At 52.7% G+C, this 13,738-nt stretch overlaps 6 protein-coding genes across 6 annotated transcripts; 5 read left to right on the top strand and 1 right to left on the bottom strand.

Annotated features, from left to right (window-relative positions):
- Window positions 1–183: 183 nt before the first annotated feature.
- Window positions 184–1,806, top strand: EI97DRAFT_384643 (uncharacterized protein; the record flags this gene model as incomplete). Its single annotated transcript, XM_033795983.1, has 5 exons — window positions 184–294; window positions 469–526; window positions 580–1,235; window positions 1,286–1,633; window positions 1,705–1,806. 5 exons carry the CDS (start codon window positions 184–186, stop codon window positions 1,804–1,806), a joined length of 1,275 nt encoding a protein of 424 aa, XP_033650464.1.
- Window positions 1,807–2,929: 1,123 nt separating this feature from the next.
- Window positions 2,930–4,121, bottom strand: EI97DRAFT_436528 (uncharacterized protein). Its single transcript, XM_033799128.1, has one exon. It carries the CDS (start codon window positions 3,897–3,899, stop codon window positions 3,318–3,320), a length of 582 nt encoding a protein of 193 aa, XP_033650463.1. The 5' UTR covers window positions 3,900–4,121; the 3' UTR covers window positions 2,930–3,317.
- Window positions 4,122–5,288: 1,167 nt separating this feature from the next.
- On the top strand, window positions 5,289–5,811 carry EI97DRAFT_384731 (histidine-phosphotransfer domain, HPT domain-containing protein; the record flags this gene model as incomplete). The annotated part of the gene is made up of 2 exons (XM_033795991.1): window positions 5,289–5,446; window positions 5,556–5,811. The coding sequence occupies 2 exons, from the start codon at window positions 5,289–5,291 to the stop codon at window positions 5,809–5,811; spliced, it is 414 nt and encodes a 137-aa protein (XP_033650462.1).
- Window positions 5,812–7,068: 1,257 nt separating this feature from the next.
- On the top strand, window positions 7,069–8,391 carry EI97DRAFT_384692 (uncharacterized protein; the record flags this gene model as incomplete). Its single annotated transcript, XM_033795987.1, has 3 exons — window positions 7,069–7,207; window positions 7,265–8,094; window positions 8,182–8,391. 3 exons carry the CDS (start codon window positions 7,069–7,071, stop codon window positions 8,389–8,391), a joined length of 1,179 nt encoding a protein of 392 aa, XP_033650461.1.
- Window positions 8,392–8,396: 5 nt separating this feature from the next.
- On the top strand, window positions 8,397–10,069 carry EI97DRAFT_194702 (uncharacterized protein). The gene has a single exon (XM_033793631.1). It carries the CDS (start codon window positions 8,802–8,804, stop codon window positions 9,777–9,779), a length of 978 nt encoding a protein of 325 aa, XP_033650460.1. The 5' UTR covers window positions 8,397–8,801; the 3' UTR covers window positions 9,780–10,069.
- Window positions 10,070–11,144: 1,075 nt separating this feature from the next.
- On the top strand, window positions 11,145–13,685 carry EI97DRAFT_436523 (ATP transporter). The gene is made up of 6 exons (XM_033799127.1): window positions 11,145–11,648; window positions 11,714–11,954; window positions 12,011–12,266; window positions 12,337–12,846; window positions 12,901–13,054; window positions 13,113–13,685. Exons 1-6 carry the CDS (start codon window positions 11,465–11,467, stop codon window positions 13,628–13,630), a joined length of 1,863 nt encoding a protein of 620 aa, XP_033650459.1. The 5' UTR covers window positions 11,145–11,464; the 3' UTR covers window positions 13,631–13,685.
- Window positions 13,686–13,738: the final 53 nt, after the last annotated feature.

Below are 13,738 nucleotides of genomic sequence, written 5' to 3'. Positions count from 1 at the left end.
CTCCCACGCTTGACTCCACAAAAACCAATCAACCGCAACGTGGAGGATTATTACCTACTATTATTGGGGCAACTGTCGACTCACACCGTTCCTCTCACGACATCCCACGTCTGCAAATTCCCTCATCATCTCCATTCCTCCGTCCTCCACGTCGTCATTGCTCCTTCACCACCAGCAGTCATCATGCTTGCCTCCTCCAGAACTGCTCTGCGCCAGGCCGCAACCAGGCCCCTCTCGTTCAGGACTGGAGTTAGGGCTGTCTCTGCTTGGGCCAAGGTCCCCGAAGGCCCACCTGTGAGTGAACCCCCGTGTGAATCCTCAATTGTCAATTGATCCGTACTGACATGCAATTAGGACGTATGTAAACGCCATTAACGCTTGTTAATACACTGCTCACCTCTCATCTCCTCTACAGGCCATTCTCGGTCAGTCCACATGGATAAACGCATCTATGCGCCCGACTAACAGCTCCCAGGTATCACCGAGGCGTACAAGGCGGACAGGAACCCCGAGAAAATCAACCTCGGTGCGTACACTCGGCCCACGCAATTGGAAGAACCCACGCGCTAACGAGCGCAGGCGTCGGCGCATACCGTGATGACAGGGGCAAGCCTTACGTTCTGCCCTCCGTGAAGCAGGCCGAGAAGAAGCTCGTCGAGGGTGATTTGGACAAGGAGTATGCCGCCATCACTGGCGGTCCTTCCTTCACCAAGGCTGCTCTTGAGCTCGCCTACGGACCCGACTCTGCACCCGTCAAGGAGGGCCGTGTGACCATCACCCAGAGCATCTCCGGAACTGGCGCCCTTCGCATTGGTGGTGCGTTCCTCGAGCGCTTCTATCCCGGCGACAAGACCATCTACATCCCCACGCCCTCATGGGCCAACCACGCTGCCATCTTCAAGGACTCCGGCTTGAAAGTCGAAAAGTATCGTTACTACAACAAGGACACAATTGGCCTGGACTTCGATGGCTTGATCTCTGATCTCAAGTCCATTCCCAAGGGCAGCATTGTCCTTCTCCACGCCTGCGCACACAACCCCACCGGCGTTGACCCCACCCAGGAACAGTGGAAGAAGATTGCTGAGGTCGTCAAGGAGAAGGAGCACTTGCCCTTCTTCGACATGGCCTACCAGGGTTTCGCCAGCGGCGACACCAACAAGGACGCCTTTGCTCTCCGACACTTCATCCAGGAGGGTCTTCGCCCCCTTCTGGCTCAGTCGTTCGCTAAGAACATGGTGAGTATTGACAGTCTTCCTCTGATTGCACTTGTTGACAGGGTGCCTAGGGTCTGTATGGCGAGCGTGTCGGTGCCTTCTCCGTTGTCTGCGAAAGCGCCGAGGAGAAGAAGCGCGTGGAGTCCCAGATCAAGATCCTTATCCGCCCGCTCTACTCCAACCCTCCGATCCATGGCGCTCGGATTGCCTCGGAGATCTTGAACGACCTTACACTTAAGAAGCAGTGGCTTGACGAGGTCAGGGGAATGGCCAACCGCATCATCACCATGCGCGCCCTCCTCAAGGAGAATCTCGAAAAGCTCGGAAGCAAGCACGACTGGAGCCACATCACCTCCCAGATCGGTATGTTCGCCTACACCGGACTGAAGCCTGAGCAGATGGAGGTTCTGGCCAAAGAGGTACGTCATGTTGCATATAGGGGTCGTCCCGCTCCCAGCCGAGGGCATGCATGCTGACCATAATCTCACAGCACTCTGTATATGCTACCAAGGACGGCAGAATATCAGTTGCCGGCATCACCACCGGCAACGTCAAGCGTCTTGCCGAGGCCATCTACAAGGTTACTGGTTAAATTGTGCCGGTGCAGGACTGGTGCTTTGGGCGTCAAAACGACTTTGGGTTTGGGCAATCACTGAGGCGTCGTTTCGGCATGGTGTGCATAGCGGAACAAGCGTGACGAAGCTGGCTGTACTGTACTGTACTGTAATTTGGCTAATCTTAGAAGTGTGAGGTCATACTGGTACGTACACAATACATAGTACAAAATGGACTGTAACTTCTACAACGGTGTAAACAGAATATTGTTCCCATGTCTCGAGTACGCAGGAATTAAGAGTCTGCAGGACCTCTCCAACCGCAGAGTCTCTTTTGCCGTTAATAATAAGAAACCGCTGAGATGTTTTACAGTAGCTGGTCGTCTGTCGTGGTTCGCGGGATTTCGGTTTCGTCGGTTTGGGGAAGATCTTTGCCTGTTGGGACGCGGAGAGGATGGAGTGGCTCGGAAATCTACTGTATCAGGCAAGGCAGTTTGTGGGTGTGGGTGTTGGCTGAGAGAGTGTTATGAAGGGAAGTGACGTATTCACATGTTTCTAAATGCGTACAAAAGACTTGTTTTGCCTTGGGTGTCTCACAAACCTTGGAACTTGTGAACTCCACGGTAGCGGGTATCGGGCAACTTATAGCAAAACAACGGTAGGTGTAAGAACTAGAAGAGGTGAGGGGTAAGCGGTAGTGTACAGGCCAAGCTAAGTGAACGTTTTACGGACCCCAAGTCATTTTTTATAAACTAGGGATAATATTGAGAGTTAACGGAGTTATAGCCCTCATCCTGCTGATGTGAAGAAGATCTGGAGCAGGACTCCAAGGTATATCCTTAGTTTTAGTCCTAATCTCTAGCAGTTTGACGGTATGCCTTTTTACAAATATTTAGTTTCCACACAGTTTTATAACATGTCACTATCGCCTCGCGATGGCCACTTCTGTACATCTGTAAATTTCAAAAGCTCCCAGTTCAGGGCCCAAAGTCACCCCGCCCCCACGTTCACGTCCATGGTCCAAGGAACGGACGGACGATAGATGTCGCGCTTAACTCCGAACCCCGCGCTCATGCAGGTGCAAGGCATGCAGACAGACCCAGGAAGCTTACTAAGCTACTATATCTACACCTACAACAGTACCGTACAACTTGTGTACATAATGACAAGCGATGCAAGCGTATCCGCTGTACGAGACCCTGATTTGAAAGTCGTCCCTGTTGTGTACTGTGTGTACTGAACTGCAGTCTCTGGGACGTGGTACTGGAGCATGCATGTATCTTGGCTTCTGGAGCGGTGAGCACGATGGAGGGACGGAGAAGAAGAGATCGACACGACAGGGACTACTTTGGGGAGGGTTGATATGCAGATATCATCTGATGTCTGCAGTTACTTGTATGGTTTGCTTTGCCTTGGGCTGGGGTATGCCGCAGGTGGAATACTACTCTCCGATGTGTGGTACTTGTAGAAGAGACCCAGGGATGAAGGGAGTCTCTAAGGTTGTTTACATGATAGGTGACGATTTTGTAGTCCCAGGGTTATGGGGATCTCAAGAGCGTAGATAACTGTGTAGTTTACACAGTACTGCGGTACGGAGTGATGTGTCCCATTCTAAGTATATCATCCATGCCCCTCCGATATTGATCAACAACTTCACAACCCTCAAACGCAGGGCCCAAAGCCAAGTCCCCGGACCAGGGCACACGCCCTGCACAGTGACGCTGGCCCTCTGCGCCATCGACGTCAATGGTCCAGCATTGTTCCGCGCCTTACAAATTAAACTGCCGCCCGACGCTTGCGAGAGTGACAGATCACTGCTGCTTCCCAATCTTTTCTCACGCACGAAGGACGGGAAGGATGAAGAGAGAGAGGGTTCTGGACTTGCTTGGCAGGGAGGAGCGGGCTGTTCATGGTGGTGATGTTGGCAGGGACTTGAGTGAGCGGTGGTGTGGGAGGAGTGTTGAAGTGTTCCTCCAGTAGCGACAAGACGCAGTTCGGCGCAGGCCTTGTGGGCCTCTTTTCCTCGAAGAAGCGAACGAGATGGGAGATATTCGATCGTCTGAAGCGGATACCTGCTAGACGAAAGGGGGCAGGTAGCAGTGAAGGACGGCCTTGGCCACCCACCCCACATTCAGGTCACTGTCACCGTACTGTGCAGGGTAAGAAAATCGCGGGGACGGCAGGAAGAGTCCGAATACGGATGGGGGAAAACGGTACCTTGGTATATACAGTATACGGTAGGTATGTAAATAAGGCAAAGGATCCAGCCAGTGGCGAGTGATGCAATAGGGTTCCCATCGTTGCTCCCCTTCCCCCCTTTGGCGCTACACTGGTACTGTGCAGTATATGAGCCCTAATGCCGCTCCCGTGACGGGAGCTTCCACTTCCAGACTTGCAAGCTCGACTGGTTCTCTTTGGGATAACTGTACTTCGTGCCTGTGTAAAATATACACTCTCCCCTCCTTTCCACGCTCGCCCTCTTAACACAGTAGACCCTTACGGAACAGGGGCTCAAGCGCAGTCCCGCGTTCGGCACCCATTCCGAGGAAATACAATTCGTTCTTTGACTGGTGTGCAGACCAGGTGGGATTAGTCGTAAGAGAAGTGGAGAAGATCCCCCCGAAAGGAGATAACCTACTTCTTGCTCTGGATATCTTGCCAGGAACTCAGAAGAATTCTTCTTCTTCACACACTTGTCGACAAGTCTGTTCGTATTTCCCTCGTCACTGTTCACTAACGGTCTCGACCGCCGACATCACAGATCGAGCTCCCGCCGTGTCGTCATAGCCAGCGAATAACTACGGCGAAGTGCTCCACCATCACCTACGACTACCACAGTACTACTCGACACCCAAACCGACCCTTCGCAAAAGAGGCCAGCAGTGTGAAGAAAAAGAAGCTGTCACTCACTGCCATTCCTCGAAAAAGCAAGACTCCCCGCCGTTGTCATTCTGCACGAACCTTAGCAAACGTCCCCGCCCTCCACGTTACCCCCTCCACACCCCTCGAGCGAATCATACCAATCGCATAGCCGGCCACGGCCTTCTCGCAACCCCCGAGAAAAGAGGAAAACGTGTTGGGCAGAAAAAGTTACAGTACAATTCACAAAGGTGTTCCTCTTCCCACACACAGAATCTCCGGCTCCATCTTTTCGCGAGGCTCGGATAAAAACATGGCTAGGTCGGATTCGGGCAAAGACGACGACAGGGTATGTCGTTACCAGTACTTGTTACCCCTCCATCTATCACCCCTCCTGCAGAGGCTCTCCTGAGATGCCCTCTTCGACTTGCGATTGATTCTACACCTCCACGAGCGTATGCCTCGAATTCATCATTACCTGTATCTAAATATCATCTTATCGCTGCATCCCTCCGGCACTTTGTTCCCTCGTCCTCTCTCTCCCTCTCTCCTCGGCAGCGCGACTCCCCCACCAATCCTCAATCACATCATCAACAGTTTCATTCTCCGTCATTCTTGATCTAACACGCACGCGTCCCAGGGTAGCGTAGGCGACAACATCATGGAGGTCCCCGGCGCAGAAGACCGCATCGACCAGGCGACATTTGAGCAGATTCTGGAAATGGACGACAGCGTCGACGATCGCGACTTCAGCAAGAGCATAGTGTACGACTTCTTCACCCAGGCCGACAGCACCTTCGACAAAATGGACTCGAGTCTGTGAGTGCGCCCCTTTGGCTCCCCGCGGTTTTGCGCGCACGAATTCTGCCCTCGCGCATAAACGTCCCCGCGATTCCCAAAGACATGCTCGACTGACGCACACGCCCAGTGACGCAAAAGACCTCAAGACGCTCTCCGAACTCGGACACTTCCTCAAGGGCTCATCCGCCACGCTCGGCCTCACAAAGGTCCAGCACTCCTGCGAGAAGATCCAGCACTACGGGCACAAGAAGGACGAGGCGGGCTCGGCGGACATTACCGAGGAGGAGGCGCTGGAGAAGCTGAAGTCGGAGATTGCGCAGGTGAAGAAGGAGTTTGGCGACGTGCAGAAGGTGCTGAAGAAGTTCTATAAGGACGAGTCATGAGGAGAGGAGGGAAGGTGAGGCGTTCACGCGGACGGCTGCTGTTCGCTGTTCGTGAGGCACCCTTGGGTATCTCCTGGCTGTGATGAAGGGAGGGGGGAAGGGAGCGATTGGGCGAGGGATGTGCGGCGCCATGCGATTTCACAGCAAATACGCACGAGAGCACCGAAAGGACTAAATGATGGGACGAACAAACGGACTCGTGCCGTGCGGCAACGTGTACAACGTGGACAAGATGCCTCTCCATCGCCCGCTTGCCCTACATTCAGTGCCTGTATCTGACGTTTCTTTCTTGTTGATTGGCTTACTCCTACCATTTTCGACGAACGATGAAGCTGCGCTCCTGCTGCTTCTATTTCCCACCTTAGATTTCTGTTACTGCGGATCACGCTTCTCTTGTCTCCACCCATACCCTTCTTCTGGCATGGCTACGGGGTTGGAAGATTCCTATTATACTACCTGCTTCTCCAGTGAGTTTGATTAGGGTACTGGCAAACCTGAACCCGTTCTGCGCATATCCCACATAGCGTGTGTATAGTATGCCCGCAAGTCAGAAAAACGTGCCCGAGTCTCCAGCCCTACACGGTATGTCTTTAACTTTGGGCGTATGATGACATTTTGGGCCCCTCCATGTGGCAGACTTCCCCAGGTTGCGCCCAATCTGTGGCGGTGCATTTGCGCCTCACCTGCCCCACCAGCGCGGGACAGAATTCGTGCGCGCTGACACAAGCTACACCTCACTCAGAGAGCGCGCACGAATTCTGTCCCGCACTGGTGGCCCCGCTGAGGAAGATTACGTCATCGATCGGGCCAGGCAACCAAGGCTGTGAGATCTCACACGAGCTCTGGAGTTGTGTTATGGATTTTATGCCTACCCATAGCTATGTAGCTATACCGAGAATTGATCGATGGATGATTGGCCTCACCACTTCCTGCTATCTTCATCTCTTTTCTCTTTTCTCTTCTCCTTTTCCTCTGATCGGAGCAAATTGAAGTCGACAGTTCATGTGTGCCTCGTTTTCAGGGCGCCGGATCGTACATTGTCGCCTTCCCGTCTGGGCTCCTGCACCATCAACGACCCGTTCGTCCCCTTTCCTAGCTCTCTCAACATTGTTGAACCATTCATCTCCTCTACCTCATCCGTCTCGTTCTCTTCTCCAAATCAAATCCCACATTTGCCTTTCCAAGGATACATCGCTTCGCGCTTTGCTGCTTCATTGTAAATCTTTCTCCACTTGTACTGCCCACTCCACCACCATTATGGGAAAGCAAAAGCAAAAGAAAAGCGAATACAACACCTTCCTTGACGGTGAGAAATTAAACGACAACGCCGGGATAAGAACGTCCCTGCAAGATCCAGGAAGCTCGTTACAACGAACCATCTCCCCACCCCCCACGCGTTCCAGCATCCCAGCCAAAACCAATCTCACAGACAAAGCAGAGGAGCAAGAGGAAGCCATCACCGCGAAGACGAAAAGAGAAGAAAAGGGCAAGCAAAAGGGCAGGGAGAAGAAGCCCAAGAAACCACCACTGACGCACTTCCTCTGCCTACCACTCATCAACGAGAGATCGAAATCGGAGTTGGCACAGGCGTTGGATAGATTTGCAAAGGATGTGGAAGAGAAGAGGATCGGGGTGCCGAGGAAGGCGATTAGGCCGGTCGGGACGATGCATCTGACGCTGGGCGTCATGAGTTTGGATAAGGAGGCTTTGGAGGAAGTGCGGCAATTTCTGTCCGGTGAAGAACTCGATTTGCGAAAGCTGTTGTCGGAATCAAGGGCAAGTGGAGCGGGTGTAGAGGGTGAAGGGACAGAGCAGGGGGAACAGTCAGAACAGGAAGCACCGAAGATAGATTCCGATGCTGGAGCTGATAGGCCGACGCCGTTGACGCTGGACCTGAGAGCTTTGCATCCCATGCAATCACCCAAGAAGACGAGTATCCTTTACGCCGAACCGGTGGATGCTACTTCCCGCCTCCTCCCCTTTGCCGATGCCCTTAGGAGGACATTCATGGAGAAGGGGTGGGTGATTGATGACAAAAGACCCCTTAGGTTACACGCTACGGTGCTGAATACGGTGTATGCTATGCCGAGAGGACGAGGAGGGGGAGGGGGAAAATGGATGGGTAAAGGAAAGAAGAAAGGGGAAAGGATGGGAAGGGAGAAAGAGAGGGAGAAGGTTAGGAAGAGGGAACAGATGCTCGAACGGGATGAGGAGAGTGGGATAGGGGAAGGTGAGGAAGTGGTTGATGTTGATGAGGAGGTGCAGGAGGAGGTGAATAGCGCTGTTAGCGCGATACCACCCTACCCGTCGACCGTGGAATCAGAAGGAATATCCCTCTTACCTGCGCAACCGGAACTTCCAGAAGCTCAGGATCGAACGCAGGGACATGGACCGGATTCAAAAGGCTGGATGCGGTTCGATGCTTCGGCGCTGATTAAGGAGTATAAGAAGTTTGTGTGGGCTGAGGGCGTGGTGGTGGGTAAGGTGCAGATCTGCAAGATGGGGGCGAGGAAGATACTGGATGAGAGTGGAGAGGTGGTGGATGAGGAATATGAGGTCGTTTTCGAGAGGGCGATATAGGTCGTGGTGCGCTAGGATGTGGCTGGGCCGCTGAGGGAGAAATGGGAGGATTTTCTCGAACCCTCGTATCCTCGAGTTCGACGATCTCAACAATTCGATTCGAGTCGAACTGGCCAAGTGGACTTGAGCGCTCGTGCATGTTCACCTCTGCACTGCACAATGTGGAGAGATCGACTCCCAACTTCCACTGAGACACTTCGACATTGTTAAAGGACAACCCGGTCAACACCATGCAGAGAGTCACTGTATACCTCGCACATTGTAAAGGACTCCACGTATAAAGGTAAATGGGCTTCTTCCGCGCACTCGGGCGGAAATATCAGCAAGTTCATGTCCGAACCCGCCGTCTAAACCACCCATTCTAAGACAAGACGGCCCGACATCAATCCTCAGTGAACCAAGCATCCAACATGGCCCGCACCACAGCACGCAAATCTCCGAGCCCCAGCCTGACCCTCACCCCTCTCATCACTCTTCCAGGCCACACCCCCATCTCCACTACCCTCACCCCCCGCCAACTATCCCTCCTCTTCCCAACGCTCCACATCTGGATGCTCCCCTCGAACCCTCTCATCGCCCTCCTCCCCCACAACAGCACCACGCACCACGGCCTCACCACCATCCTCCGCTGGACTGAACACCAACTGCTGCACCCACACGCAGCCTTCGAGGCCGACCTCGCAACGCTAATCGCCGTGCACCAAGCCCTCGCCTTCCTGGGCAATGGCCCCGAGAAACACATCATGAGGTCGTTGGACGCGCACATCCGAGCCGAAATGGCCGACGAGCTAGCCCTCCAAGACATCGCCGACCTCTGGGCCCTGCGCTACCTCCCCTTCGCCGAACCCTGGATCCGCCTCCTGCTCCGCCACCTCGTGGCCTTTTGCCGGCGCGTGGAGGCGAAGTTCAAGCACCCTTCTCTGCCGGCGCGGTTGCGGAAGAGTCGCGCACTGCGTTGTGAGACGAGGGATGAGTTCCGCGTGTTGCATTGGCTGTGGGGTGTTGAAGGGCTGTTTGAGCGGACTGAACGGCTCGATGCGGGAGTGGATAGGGAGAGGTTGTGGGAGGCGATGGAAGGGCTTAGGGTTGGCGAGATGATGCTGAGGCCGTTTTTACCACCGGGGGTGAGTGCTGTGGCGGGGGCGGTGGTGGAGGGGAGGATGCGAGTTATTGCTGAGGAAACTGAGGAAGAGAGAAGCGTGGAGCTCGAAGAGCTTTTGGCTGGGGTGGATGGGGCGGATGAGCAAGCGGTGGCGGGGGCGGAGCAGGACGGTGAGGACGCGGATGATGAGGCTTCTAGGGATCGTGAGGGGTCTGGGAGGAGGTATTTTGTTGAAAATGGGTTTGAGAGTTTGGATCGGATGGTGTTGGAGGCGTTGAGGATGTAGGGAGTATGTCGACTTGGGAGATGTGGTTGAAGGTCCTGGCTGGGCTGGTCCCTTGGGCACATGTACGAGAGTACAAACAAGATTGGGTATGCCGAGTCGTCCTGTTCTTTCAAGGGCTTCTGGCTTCTGGCGTGTTAGGAGTTGGAATAGATTTTACATTCTCGGCCTTGGAGAAATCTATGTGGGCATACGTGAGCGAGCTCGTGGGAAGTAGTTAAACTGTTTTTTTAATGTATATCGCTATATCTCTCTCAACGAATCCTCCTTTTTTTTCCGGCTATTCGATGCATAATGCATAAATGTGACTGTATCTATATCCCCATTTCACCTGTTGCTCTCCAGTGAATTCCTCGGCGTAAATAAGTCGCATAGTGCAAGTGAGTTGCGGCGTTAACAGACAGATCGAGAGTACGAAGTCAACAACTTAACGGTGAGTTTAGTCAAAGGGGTAATTTCTCGCTGTAGCGCCGTGGATGGTAGGTAGGAACGGGCCTATTATTACAAGTCGCCGACTTCCGGAATCCGAAGGGTATCCATGTCATTCTCAACAAGAGGAAGCTGTGCGGACAAGAGAGGCTGAAGTATAGCTAGTGAATATTAGCTGTATAAGTACTGCTGCCACTTTGAAGACCCCAGTGGACACGATGAGCTAGCTGGGTTTGAAGCAAAATCTACTATGACACACTCTTGGTCCTTAAAATCACAGAATTACATGGAACATTTTCATGCACCGCAAGAAAGAGAGTAAGGCTCCCGTGAACTGCCTTGCCTCTGGAGTAAATGTGGTTCTAACATGAACAGTTAGAGTTGGGGCTTAACGTAGGACTGTAGCAGTAGGTTTACGGGCCTCAACTCGCAGATGTCTCAATGAATGAAAGCCTGTGGACCAGAGAGTCTAGACTCGCAGAAGCTGAGTATTGTGCACGCGCACACGTTTTATGGATAATAACATTTCAAATACTCCTTTCCGTCGGCGAAGAGTTCCGTATTGGGATATGTGAGTGAGGGGAGGTGACATCAGAAAGGAGATTCCGCAACAGCCACGGGAGAGCCGTAGGAACAATTACTACGCTAGATTGTGCGTGACGGGAGAATTTGCACTCTCTCAACCGGAACCCTGGCCGCTTCGATTTGTAATTGGGAATGTAGCGAACCTCTGTCCCTATTTAGGACCTCCCATGCATGAATTCGCGTTATTGCACCGAGTACAGCATCTCAGAACCCCGAATGGACTACGTCAGAGTGAGTGAACTGGGGTTTCCAACGGCCCCTGTTTTCACCCGTTGCGGCCGTATCTACTCCAAGTTAGGGCTTAGATAAGCTGCAATAATCGGCTCTCTTGTCAGCTGCTGTGCGTCTACACCCCTTCGTTCGAAATTATGCGGTAGGCTCTTCACCTCGCCGTGGCGGCTTACGCCCCGTTGAGCGGCTATGCTCCCGCTAGCCGTCTTAAGTCCGTGAATCGTGAAGTTCCATTTTTCAGATGAACGGGGTCCAGTAGAACACTCCAAATCCGGTATCAAGCGGAATGAACGGCGACTCCCTTTGCGCCTTTCTGGAATGATAATCCAGTTATCAAGTTGTTGCGGCCGACGAGAACCTGCCTCCTTCGAATCACTGTCTTCGAGTTGACGGCGGTGAATAAGGCGTAATTGCATAGCCTTCCAGATTTGATTCGGGCAAGAATGAATCCACACACCGAGAAACCGGCCCTATTGCTTTCGGACAGCGAGAGCGCTCAACTGAACGTGCTCCACAACAATTCCGTTGACTCTTACAGCTGGGATGCTTGCACCGTCGAAGTGAAGGATCGTGCGACAGGCAAGCCGAAGCGCATCCTCGACAATGTCTCTGGCATTGCCAAAGCTGGCAAGTAATCTTGCGAGGGGATCTCACGGAAAGCTGTCAACTAACCGGCCATTATACATATACAGGCGAAGTACTTGCGCTTATGGGGCCATCAGGCTCTGGGAAGACAACACTGTTGAATGTTCTCGCCCATCGGACATCTACTAGTAAGGCGAAAGTCTCTGGAGAGCTTCTGGTGGACGACGATGCTTTGTCTCCGGCTGCGTTCCGCTCTATTGCTTCCTTTGTCGAACAGGATGATGCATTGATTGGGTCGCTCACTGCACGGGAGACGATTGAAATAGCGGCACACTTATCGCGCCCTAGGTTAGCAGTCGATCCTTTCTTATATGTTTACAACCTTGGCTAATTGACCGATAAAGGTCATCGAAAGCTCAGCGCAATGCTCTTACAGCGTACCTCCTGACAGCCTTCGGTCTGAATTCATGCTCTGATACTCTGGTTGGAACACCCATCCGGAAGGGCATTAGCGGCGGCCAGAAGCGCAGGGTCAGTGTTGCAAGTCAACTTGTGACTGGACCTAAAATTCTATTCCTCGACGAACCTACTTCTGGCCTCGACTCCACCGCCAGCCGTGAAGTGATGTCCTTCGTTCGCAAGACAGCCAAAGAGCTTAAGGTCAGTGGCTTCCCAAAGGTTGTTCTGGCGTCACTTACTAGCTCCTGGGAGACTGACCTTGTTGTCTCAGATCATCGTCATTGCAAGTATCCACCAGCCGTCAACCGACACTTTCAATCTCTTCGATAAGCTTGCCCTGTTGTCTGCCGGGAAACTCTGCTACTTTGGAAAGGTAGATCAGGTACCCACCTACTTCGAGTCAATTGGACATCCTATCCCTTCGCACACAAATCCAGCCGAGTACTTGCTGGACCTTGTGAACGCCGATTTTGAGGGTACAGATAATGCGGTTCCGGCATCAATTCAAGACGCATGGGCGAGCGGTCAGCATATGCCTGCACTCAGAGCGCCATCGCGATCCAACGCACCTACTCGTCTAGAGGTTAAAAGACCCTCCAACCTAAGCAATTCCACGGTGCTCATTCCGCTTCTCAAACGGTCAATCATGAAGAGCTACAGAGATGTGCTAGCGTATGGTGTTCGATACGCCATGTACACGGGTCTGGCCATCATGATGGGGACAGTCTGGCTCCGGCTGAAAACGGAACAGGAGTATATACAATCCTTCATCAACGCTATTGTAGGGAGTTCATACGCCGACACACCGTTTATACAGTTCACTGATTCCCACTAGTTCTTTGGCTCAGCGTTCATGTCGTTCATGGCAGTCGCTTACGTCCCTGCATATATCGAGGACAGGGTAGTGTTTGTCAAAGAGCGAGCTAATGGGCTGTACGGTCCAATTGCTTTCATGCTTTCGAACATAATCGTGGGCCTACCCTACCTGTGTAAGTGTTTCCGGATCCCAGCTAGAACCAACGATAACCAAGCTAACCGATGCCATAGTCGGTATCTCTGTGCTTTTCTCCGTCATAGCATACTGGCTCTCCAACTTCAGGCCCGACGCACAAGCGTTCTTTATATGGATCATGTGGCTCTTCCTTGATCTTGTAGCCGCCGAATCCTTGGTTGTATTCGTTTCCAACCTAGTCCCCAACTTTGTCATCTCACTTGCTATCGTCGCATTTGCCAATGGGTTGTGGATGTCCGTTGGAGGCTTTCTGCATCCGATACCCCTGCTCAATCCCTTCTGGAAATACGTCTTCCACTATATTGATTATCAAGCCTATGTCTTTCAAGGCATGATGGTCCATGAGTTCAAGGACAGGACGTACGACTGTTCGTCAGACTGCCGGTGCAGTTATCCAACAGGGGATTTGCAGTGTCAGATCCCCGGTACGGCAGTCCTGTCTGCGTATGGGTACCCGCTGGGTCGGGAGGGTAGATGGGTTGGAATTCTCCTGGGAATCACTGCTGTGTATAGGTTGCTCGGTCTTGCTGCATTGTACTGGAGGAAGGACTAGCTTCTCGTCTATCCGTTAGAGGCTCTATTGTTTTAGACTATTCTATACACAGTGCACTATTTTACCTACACCAATCACTATAACTCTCGTACCTTAAACCTCTCAGCC

The sequence above is a fragment of the Westerdykella ornata genome (assembly GCF_010094085.1).
Source record: "Westerdykella ornata strain CBS 379.55 unplaced genomic scaffold EI97scaffold_32, whole genome shotgun sequence".
In the NCBI taxonomy this organism is placed as follows: Eukaryota; Fungi; Ascomycota; class Dothideomycetes; order Pleosporales; family Sporormiaceae; genus Westerdykella; species Westerdykella ornata.
The sequence above is the reverse complement of the archived record's forward strand: the minus strand, read 5'-3'. Positions and strand labels throughout refer to the sequence as shown.

Bases quoted from the DNA above. Each gene is read 5' to 3' on its own strand.
- EI97DRAFT_436528 (XM_033799128.1), bottom strand. From the start codon at position 3,899: ATGTGGGGTGGGTGGCCAAGGCCGTCCTTCACTGCTACCTGCCCCCTT.
- EI97DRAFT_194702 (XM_033793631.1), top strand. From the start codon at position 8,802: ATGGCCCGCACCACAGCACGCAAATCTCCGAGCCCCAGCCTGACCCTC.
- EI97DRAFT_436523 (XM_033799127.1), top strand. From the start codon at position 11,465: ATGAATCCACACACCGAGAAACCGGCCCTATTGCTTTCGGACAGCGAG. The intron at 12,267-12,336 runs GTCAGTGGCTTC...TTGTTGTCTCAG, and splicing joins AGACAGCCAAAGAGCTTAAG to ATCATCGTCATTGCAAGTAT. The intron at 13,055-13,112 runs GTAAGTGTTTCC...CCGATGCCATAG, and splicing joins CGTGGGCCTACCCTACCTGT to TCGGTATCTCTGTGCTTTTC.